The sequence below is a fragment of the Nanorana parkeri genome, unplaced genomic scaffold (assembly GCF_000935625.1).
Source record: "Nanorana parkeri isolate BGI_ZX_2015 unplaced genomic scaffold, ASM93562v1 scaffold221, whole genome shotgun sequence".
Taxonomy (NCBI): domain Eukaryota; kingdom Metazoa; phylum Chordata; class Amphibia; order Anura; family Dicroglossidae; genus Nanorana; species Nanorana parkeri.
Genome location: NW_017306489.1, coordinates 402,802 through 413,606, shown reverse-complemented (window position 1 = coordinate 413,606; position 10,805 = coordinate 402,802). Strand labels below are relative to the sequence as shown.

General features: G+C 44.8%; 1 protein-coding gene across 1 annotated transcript in view; it reads left to right on the top strand.

Annotated features, from left to right (window-relative positions):
* PSMD8 (proteasome 26S subunit, non-ATPase 8) overlaps window positions 1-10,805 on the top strand; it is a 13,022-nt gene that overhangs the window by 1,117 nt on the left and 1,100 nt on the right. The window contains exons 2-6 of the mRNA XM_018556006.1: window positions 2,931-3,003; window positions 4,235-4,337; window positions 6,309-6,474; window positions 6,577-6,677; window positions 9,499-9,610. Of these exons, the coding sequence (XP_018411508.1) occupies window positions 2,931-3,003; window positions 4,235-4,337; window positions 6,309-6,474; window positions 6,577-6,677; window positions 9,499-9,610 (555 nt within the window). The remainder of the gene's footprint in view (window positions 1-2,930; window positions 3,004-4,234; window positions 4,338-6,308; window positions 6,475-6,576; window positions 6,678-9,498; window positions 9,611-10,805) is intronic.

Genomic DNA, 10,805 nt, shown 5'->3' with positions numbered 1-10,805 from the left:
GGGTCCCACAAGTTGTTTCCACAATTAGATTTCACTTAATTTTTTTTCTATATAATTTTGGATATTTAAAGTAAACCTGTTCTGTGCCCACACAGGGCTAGGCAACAGGTTTGCTGTCCCTTTGCTGGAATAAACACTTGAAGCGGCACACCCCTGTACATAAAGATGATGAATACTTACCTGTTCCATCCTTCTGCCTCTTACAGATATACGGTTGCCGATTAGTATCTGGCACTTACCAGTTATGATATTGTGGATAGTCTGTTCCCTGCTGTGCGCTGTGGTTTCTTCTGCCGGCAGCTACGTCGCTACAGGACAGAGAACTGACATAGTGTTCGGTGGGTAAAACCACAGTCTGCAGCGGGGGGGACCAGACCTCACAGCCAGAGGTGTCAGAGTACAGTGGTACCTGTAACTCTGTAGAGTACAGAATGGACGGGGACATTAAAGAAGAACCCCGGCAAATAAAATCTTAACCCTTGCAGTGGGGCTACCACACAAACACTACAAGGGTTAAGTGCTCATTTTGGTCTAGGCTCAAAAATAAGAAAGTTATCCTTCGAGCCGGCTGGCTGTCAGCCTCCAGTCAGTCTCCTGCAGCGTGTGTGTGTTAAATTTTTTTTTTTTTTTAAATTGTGCTGCTGAAATTTCTGTCCTGAGGGTGGCTACGTGCTCCTATATGTGGGAACGTAGCCACCTTCCTGCATGTGTTTCCAAGGTGGACTACAGTAGTAGGCCTGTCGCATCCAGCACATGTACAAGCAGTCTAAACTTCGCGTTGATTAAAATCTCCATCCAGCCCACACATCCTCACCTACAGCAGGGTAAAGGTGCCCATATACTTTACAACCCTCGCAAGACTTTTGTAAAGTACTTTGTAAAGTACTTAAAAAAAAGTACTTTGTAAAGTACTTAAAAAAAAGTATGATCTGACCATTTTGGACAGGCAGATCGTACTTGCGATCATCGCAAGCCGCCCCCCTGAGGGGCGGGCTTGCGATGACTGCAATGAGGGGCGGCCTTCCGATGACTGCAAACGGGCAGTCTGCGCGTGCGCACACCGGCCCGTTCGGCAGTTGTCGAACAGTCAGGCCACTAACTCGCCGAGAATGGTACGATTCCCGGCGGGTTTTCCAGCCTGCTTGTTCGACGGAAGACGTGCGACCGTACAGTAGAAACGATCTCACGCCGTCCATACACTGGACGATTATCGTACGATCGCGGGATTTCCCCCGACTCTCGTACGAGAATCGTGCAGTGTATGGGCACCTTAAGAAACGGAAAGAAGAATGGAGATGCACTATATTGCCAAAACTATTGGGACACCCCTCTAAATCATTGGATTCAGATGTTCCAATCACCTCCATGGCCACAGGTGTATATAATCAAGCACCTCGGCATGCAGACGCTTCTACAAACATTTATGAAAGAATGGGTCGCTCTCAGGAGCTCAATGAATCCAAGCGTTGTACCGTGATAGGTTGCCACCTGTGCAGTAAGTCCATCCGTTAAATCTACCTTGCTACTAAATATTCCGCGGTCACCTGTTAGTGGTTTTGTAACAAAGTGGAAGCAACTGGGAACAACAGCAACTCGCAGAAGTCGCAGTGCGTCCTGGCCTTCTCATCCAACATCAGCACCTGACCTCACAAATGCGCTTCTGGAAGGTGAGTCAAACATTCTCATAGACACACTCCTAAACTTTGTGGATGCCTTCCCAGAAGAGTTGAAGCTGTTATAGCGGAAAAGGGCGGGCCAACTCAATATTGAACCCTACGGACTAAGACTGGGATGCCAATAAAGTTCATGTGCGTGGAAAGGCAGGCGTCCCAATACTTTCGGCAATATAGTGTATGTACTAGCCAGGAATAATAAAGTGTAAGGTGGAAAATGGGAGTATCAGTGGGTGTGTGAGCTCCTGGAACAGGCAGATGTGTCCTGTATAGTACGACAGAAAAAATGCAAAGAGAGGACCACTACAACCTAACAATTAATGATGATGGAGATGGAACAAATAACAATTCGTAGCTACATAATAACTGGTGAAATAGACTTAAAATGTGACAAGTGTTCTGATACTATGTAACTGAAGGGAATGACACTCACTGGATGCAGAAATGGTTGATGTCCTATCGGTCGAGGGGTAGGCAAACTCTGACCCTGCAGCTGTGCTAAAATTCCAAATCCCATCATAGATCTGCCTGTTGGAGTTATGCCTGTGGCTGTCACTCTTGCAATGTATCATCGGATTGGTAACTGTATCACAGCTGGAGAGCCAATTGCCTAACCCTGACCTATGGCATTCATGAGTGACAATGGGACCAGGAAAGGATCAACTGCTCTCCTGCATGGTCCCGTCCATTTTCTCCTCCCTCCAGACTACCCACTCTTTGCCTTCCTGTCGAGAGAAGATCATCATAGGCAATGGTGTAGGTGCTCCCTCCCTTCCTCCTTCACCAGTGCCAAGGTTGCTCTATGTGAATCATGGGACATGTAGGCCGAGCAGTACTATCCGAAAGCTGTAGAACTAAACTGGCCCCGTTTATGGCCCTACAAGAATAAATATAAAGTACATTTAAATGATTATTTACTATCTACCTATTTATCCACTTGTGTGTTATATTTACATGAACCTTTTAGTGACACTTTAAGTCAGGGAGCCATAAGGGTGAACCAGGAAGTAGCAGAGGGCTCTTCCTGGCTCTATAAATCACAGGAACAGCTAAAAATATTACAAACCGTTTGGCTGCTAAAACCGTAAATGTATGTATGTAAGCTGCATATTTCACTCCTTGAAGCTCCACATTTATTCAGTAATATTTCCCTTTATTGAACAACATTAGAAATGCCTGCAGGCCCAGAAAACAATAGATCCACTTGCGTTCGATGTCACACAGTGCCCTAATGCAATGTATTTCCTCTTGTTACAGCTGTCTCTCCTAGAGCAAAATTTCTTACCGACTACAGATGCCAAGCTGACCAAACAGCAGCTTATCCTGGCTAGTAAGTACACTTATCCTTAAAGTAGTATTAGTTTCTATCCGTAATAAATCCAGCTCAAATAAATATGCATTGCTCAGCAAAGTGTTTCTTTATATTTTGTCCAAGCTCTTAATTGTCATGTTTCCAAACGGCTCCAACTCTCTCGGCTAAGCTTCCCTAAACTTCCTGTCCAGTACAAGATCACAAGGGACAGAACCGTTTCCAGCAACTGTCCATCTACTAGCTCGGAGGAGGGAGAAGTGAGTAGCAGGGAAAATGGCTTGCCTTGCTGTGTCTTTGTGGAAACACACACCGCTTACTAGCGCACACAAGTGTTGCTCCACAGGCAAGCTGAAGGAGTCGCCCTAAAACAGGATATCAGGGCCAGTGCTCAGGCAAAAAGGAAAAGCAAACCATTCCTCTGGTCACCACTCCTCCCTTCTTCATTCACTAGACCACTGTGGTCCTGTGGTAATAACCAGCAGTTGATCAGTAGTTTCTGGATGGCTGCTGATGTATGATTGATGACCACCACTGTTATACCAGCCACTGATTCCTTGCACCTTGCCCATCTCCTGTCCATTGACAGTATGAGTAGATGTTTCTCTCTGCACAGGGAACCTCTTCAGATTTTGTCACATTACTGACCTAATCAGCTGAGGTGATGCCTTTAGTGCAGGGCTGGGAAACGCTGTCCGTCCAGCTGTTGTGGAACTACAAGTCCCGTGAGGCATTGCAAGACTGACGGTAAGGATAGGTTCACACCTGGGCGACTCCTGACCGTGTGCATGATTGCCGCGCGGTCGGGAGTCGCCAAGGTGTGAACCGATCTTGCTGTGGGTGACTTTTTTTTTTTTTATGGCACCCCAGTCGCGTCGGGCCGGTCATGCAGTTTCGCACTGCAATTCCGCCCATGCAAGTGAACACAAAAGTGGCTAAAAAAAGTTGTGTGTTGCAAAAAAAGGTAATTGAACCTTTTCTTTAAAGTGATTGCCGCGCGGATGTCACTCCATTGAAATCAATAGGGCCACACGGCAATCGCTGTGTGAACTAGCACACGATCGCATGGCCCGGATGTCGTGCAGTGTAGTGCAGTTATGAACCTAGCCTTAGACATGACTCGCAGAGGCTTGTTGGGATTTGTAATTAAAGCGCAGCTTGAGAGGTGGAGTTGCCCACTCCGGTTTAAAACATAGACATGTTTTTTGGTTTTCTTTGTTTTCCTGCTTACATTTCTCCCCTTTGCTTACAGGGGACGTTTTGGAGATCGGCGCACAGTGGAGTATTCTAAAGAAAGACATCCCATCATTTGAAAGATACATGGCACAGCTGAAGTGTTACTACTTTGATTACAAGTAAGCATTAGTTGACGCTTTCCAGTCACCGCTCATCAATATTGTTTTTGGAATGACAAAAATGAGATGGCACAGCAAGCTTGTAACTGACTGTACAGCTGGCACTCTAAGGTGCCACCCCCTCCTCAATGCTTCTGTTACATGGCAGTGCATGCCATTCAAAATGGTTACTGCAATGCTGTGGTGTCAATGAAAAGAGGAGATTAACTTTTTCCTTTACACCCTTCTGCTTTCTGTATCTTTGGCTGATTGACTACCAGAACATTTCCAAAGGGGGTCAGTAGAGGCAGTCTCTGTATTTTGTGCACACCAGGTCTGTTAAAGCTGCGTTTTTCTGCACCCTACCGCATGTGCGTGCTGTTAACAGGGTACGTAGAATCAATTGTGCTCTGTTCACATATGTAGTGGTGTGCAGAAAAACACAGCCGCAAGGGTATTGTGCTAACAAGCCCCTAAAATTGGTTTGCCTACATCAACCAGATTCATCGCTGTAGTTGATAAAAGAAACCTGATGGGCAGCTTTTCTTTGCCAATCGAGCCAACAATGTCATGTATTTGGGTTGGGGGACATAAGGTCAGCTGGTGAGGGATGGAGCAATTGGATAGGAAAATAATAGATTGGCTGTCACTGCTGAAAGCAAACTTTTTCCATGAAAAAAGGATGTTCCGCTTCCCTGCCGGCCAAAATTAGTAGTAGACAAAAAACGCCTTAAAAATAAAGCCTTAACAAAGGATGAGAAAATACTCACCTTGGTCCCAGCTTCCAACACTTCTGGTAAGCGCAGGTGATGTCACAATGCCTCACCGCTACCTCCTGGGGTAGAGGAGAACTTGGAATCCCGAAAGAATGCATTGCGGCCCATTGCATTCTTGTGGAATTTAAAATGGGCTGGTGGCATCACCTGTGCCTTTCGGGACTGATTCTTTTTAGTAGTCTCTTTTTCTTCAGCCCCTGTTATCAATGAACAGGAATCCTCCATACTGAGTGTTCCTGTTCATTTATGAGGAGATTGTTTACTATAACCACAATCATGAATGAACAGGAGGGGATGTAGATCACTTCCCATTCATTCATAAATGAGGATATAGTAACCATACCATGTCCTCAATTATGTACAAACACTCAGTGATTGTACCTGCTTCCTGTGAGCAAGCGGAGCGCAGCCTCCTGTGACATCGCTGGCTGTCTCCGCCCACACACCGCTCTCCTCTGATCTGTGACAGGAGGCTGAGCGATGCGGGGCGGAGGGCCGCTGGCCGCTCACAGTGCTCTCTTACCGCAGCCCTCGGCCACTTGTGTCAGTGTCTCTCCTCCACGCTGGGACACAGAGCAGCGCCCAGCGGGGAGGAGAGAAAGAATAGATGCACCGCTGTATCAGCCAGAAAATGGCACTTTCGCCGTTATGCCAAAAGTGCAATTTTCAGCCAATATGTTTTGGGGGCCGATATATTGGTGCGTCCCTACTTTTTAATGCTATTTCTTGCAAAGTCGTTGAAGTTTTTGCAGCTTATTTGTTTTGGGTGGAGGGTCCCCTGCTGAGAAACAGATCTTCCATGTGCATGGAATTTGCTTTAGAATGTCAGTCGTCTGTCTTTTGAATTTCATACTTTTTCATTGACCTGAAGTAAGCATGCAGAAAGTTAAGTCAAAACTTCTCATCTGCATACCCGTCTTAGGGTCAGGGACTCTAGGAAGATATTGAAGCCAAAGGATCAACATGACGTTAAGACAATTAGAATGTTAAGAGGATGTCCGCAACGTCAGCCTACATATTTGTTGTTTGACAGATTTCTTGTCTGTAACAAATATCACATTACATTCTCCATCCCCAGTGTGTCAATGCTTTATCATTTATTATCCTTACAGACTCATTTGTTGTATAATAAATCTAATCCTCCATTGTCATATACTGACCAGATCCGTGTGTTTTTTTTTTTGTTTTTTTTTTTATTCTGTTTTTCATGTTTTAGAGAGGAGCTTTCAGAATCTGCATATAAACACCAGCTGCTCGGACTGAACCTCCTCTTCCTCTTATCGCAGAATAGAGTGGCCGAGTTTCACACAGAGCTGGAACGGTTACCTGCTAAAGATATCCAGGCCAATGTGTACATAAAGCACCCAGTATCTCTAGAGCAGGTATCTCTCTCATTACTTACTGTAGCAGTGATCCCTGCTTGTGGGATCGTATTGTGTATCCAGCAGCATCACTCTGATAACCTGTTTCTTCCTGTCCTTCAGTACTTGATGGAGGGAAGTTATAACAAAGTGTTTCTGGCCAAAGGAAACATTCCTGCAGAGAGCTACACATTCTTCATTGACATCCTGCTGGACACTATAAGGTGAGTTGGATAGCTGGATTGCAGCACAGTAGTTAAGGCTTTGATACAGCCAGCTTTATCATTTTAAAGGATTCCTGCAACTTAAAGTCACCGGGAGTCTGTTTAAACAGCCCCGATGCTGGCGACGTACACTGTACGTCGTCAGTCACGAAGGGGTTAAAGCTGAGCTCCGTGCAAATCTAAAAGATGAATTAATACAGCTCTCTATTTATTCAATACAAGTAGTGTTAGTACCTTCATTTGACCTGTTGTGCAATCACTGGGTCTCTCTGCTGCTGTTTGCTCTTAGTTTGGTGGGGGTGTGGGGGGGGGAGGGAGTCAGGCTCCTTGTAAACATCACAGCTATCTGCCTTGGATCTTCTTTCAAGGGCATTATATAGAAGATTACATCATCAGGATCCCCTTTAGATGAGCCTGTTGGCCAATGGGTGCTTCAGACTTTAGTTTGCAGTCTGCTGATTGGTTTACTGGTTGCAGGCACGTATTCCATTTCAATGCAGGAGAGAAGTTTTCTGTATATGTGGGGGGAAAAAAAGGTAAAGCTGTAGTTTAGTTTAGATTTTGAATAAGGTTTAGTAAAGGGCAGTCATTTCAATATGAAGCGCAGTTCAAGAACACGGGGACCTGATCTCAAACTAGCAGAAGTTCAAGAGTAACATCAGAAAGAGTTGTGGATCCTTGGAGCAGACTTCAGCAGAGCTAATCAACGGGAAGTGAATTGAAATGCTTGGGAAGTACATAGGTCCATCTTCTGAATCTCTACTTTTTTAAAGTTGTGGTTATCCTTTTTAATTGATGACTTTTGAAAAGCTGCAAGTTGTGCACACAAACGGCTGTTTTTGATCTTTTAATGCAATTTTGTCACCTGAAAAGTAAAAAGTTAAGATAAAAAATTACAGAAATGGTTGTTACTAAAGTGAACCTGTACTGCCCATTGCGATGAAAGCAACAGGTTAACTAGATAGTCCTAATCCCATTCTCCTGCCGGGTCAAGGGAAATTCTGGGGTAGGAGAAAAATGACTTCCCCCTTCCATAAGTCATGTTGGGTACCTGAGCAGCTAATCTCCTCCCAAGACCGATCGCTGTCACATGGGGGGCGGGGATTTAAGCCCTTCGTAAACTGTGACTGGGCCGACTTGTGACATATACAATATACAGGGCTTTTGGCTCTGGCAGATGAGTGGTTGAGCAGGGGAACCCAAGGAGGGTACACATCAGCCTTCAATAGCTGCATAGTATCTGAAATTCCCTGTTCCTGGACATTGCAGATTGCGACTTGTAACTAGGGATGTACCTATAGCTGTTTTCCGGTATCGAGTACCGATTTATTTATCCTTCGGTACTCGCCGATACCGCTACTTCCAGGAGCTTGGAACCTGTTTCCCGCCCAATTGGGAAGCTGTGCGGCGGGTCATTACCGGCTCAATGCATTACCGGGTTTGTAATCATAAAAAGGTTAATAACCCACTTTTAACCCCTTAGTGACCAGTGACGTCCATAGTACGTCACTGGCCCTGGGCCCGTTTAAACAGACTCCCGGTGGCTAAAGATGTCGGGACTCTGTTTACAATTGTAAAATTTGGATGGGATTTTGTCAGAGATGATATAAAATGACCAATTTCTGCAAATAATCTGCATAAGGACACGCTAAGACTTTCATTACAGGAAACACTGGTTATCCATTGTATTGTCAATTTGCTGTAGGGATGCACTGATATTAAATTTTGAGACCGAGATGTCTGGTCAAACCCCAAGCTTTTTAAAATGTTTGGGGAATATCAGGGGTCTAAACAGATCCCTGATATTTCCCTTTTAGGATGGAGTCCTCAATCTTGTTTTGCAGCCCCAGCACTCTGTGAACAGGAAGATCTCAGAACAGAGGCTTCCTGTTCATTCACAATCTGGAGATAGTAAATCTTTATCAACCTAGTCATGAATCGGCAGGAAGCCTCTGTACTGAGCTGCTTCCTGTTTAATTATAAAGCGAGCATATAGTAATTATTTATGTCCCCATTCATAAATGAGCAGGAAGTGATGTATGGTACTTCCTGTTCATTCATAACTGAGGACACAGTAAGCTTACTATGTCCTCAGTCATTTACAAACGGCGATCAGTACTGATCGCCGAGTGTTTGTGCTCCGTTCTCCATCCTGACTGCTCCACCTATCACAGGAGCAGAGCTCTCCTACTGCACTGCCCTGCTCAACCTCCTGACAGCCTGATCATCTCTGTGTCACCTCTGATTCCTCACTGCCTCTGCTGACACAGGTGGGGATCGGAGGGGACACGGACTGAAGCTTGCAGCTGCTGCGGTTGCACAGCTTTTGTGGCAGTTTTTGTACTATTGGCTTTTTGCCTATAGTACCATTTTTCAGACGAAATTTCTGTGCATCACTAATTTGCCGTTCATATATTTTGATGCTCCGGGCAGTTCAGTTTCTGACTCTGCAAGATGACTCTGGAAAAAAGACTTTGCTTATTTAGATTGTAAGCCCTCAGGGGCAGGGTCCTCCTTACCGTCTTGAATTGTATTGTGATTGTAATGTCTTCCTTATATTGTAAAGCGCTGCGCAAATTGTTGACGCTATATAAATCCTGTATTTTATAATGAATAATAATTTAGGGCAAAATGATAGGTTCTCTTGAAAGAACAACCCCCCCACGCTCTGATACCCTTTTTACCACTGTGATCCTATATCAATGGAAGTCCGTAAGTCAGCCCCTTCCTCTTTATTTCTCTCATTAAGCCTGCTACATGACTTTGTTACTTGAGTCCAGCTTTACTTTCGTACGGTGATATGACTGTGTTCATGTTTCAGGGATGAGATTGCAGGTTGCATTGAGAAGGCCTATGAGAAGATCCTGTTCAACGAGGCAATAAGAATATTATTTTTCAACACTCCTAAGAAAATGACAGATTATGCAAAGAAGGTATTTATGATGTTACTTGGCTTCTGGATCTTTCCAATTTTGAGTAATAGAAGTACTAAGATGCAGTTGCACAAGACAGGAGATTGGGCCATATTCTGTTCATGTGAGTCATGAAAGATCATTTAGGTCATCAGCATTACTAGCCAGTTTCATCGGATGCATGACTTTTCAAGTTTACGAAAGGAGTATTTCATATCTTATTGTACTAAATGTAGATTGACCGCTGGGCCTGTCCACTCACCTCGACCTTAGTGTCGGTTCTATGTTGATTCACCTAAAAAATGCCTTAAGGGCGGGGACAAATCTGGCTACCAGACCTGATCTTGCAATATGTCGCCATGTTTGCTTTATAAGTTTCAATGTCTGTTGTTTTAACATTTTGAAGGGCCATGTGGCCTTCGAGTGTGCTTCATTGCAATGTACCCCACCCTTGTTGCCGATAAATAAAGAATTTGAAAAAAAAAATGTAGATTGACCACTAGAGGCAGAGCAGATAGGCTACTACAAGGACTGTAGCAAAATCAGCCACCGATGCACCGATACCACTTTTTTAAGTACGAGTACCGATACTTTTGATCAAGTACTCGCAGATACCAATTACCGATACTTTTTCTTAAAGGGACATGTCACATTTTTTTTGATTCCCGGCCAATCAGAATGCCGGGCGCTGCGTCATTACACGGCGCCCGGCTTCCGGATTTGCTAGCTTCCTGACCAATCGGGAAGCTGGGCAGTGCTACAGTGCACGCTACCCGGCTTCCTGATTGGCCAGGAAGTCGGCTCCATGCTCTCTCATCACAAGTGACGAGAGAGCATGGAGCCGTTTCCTGGCCAATCGGGAAACCGGGCAGCGTGTAATGATGCGCTGCCCGGCTTCCTGGTACAGGAAGTACTTGTGCTAGGTATCGGGAGCATTTGGGCGAGTACGAGTACTCACCCAAATACTCGGTATCGGTGCATCCCTAGTTGTTTTCTATGTGCCCTGTTCACACCTTCAATGTGTGGCGGTGTGCACAAAAACGCAGCTTAACACACGCCGTCTAAACAAACACTGAAGGATCATTAAAGCGCAACTACTGTACTGTACTGCAATAGCAAAACTTGAGTATGTAATATGCAAATATTGCTGATCCATGTACATTATATTGCAAAAAAAGAAAAAAAAAAGGTTACAACACCCACCATTCAGATCCCT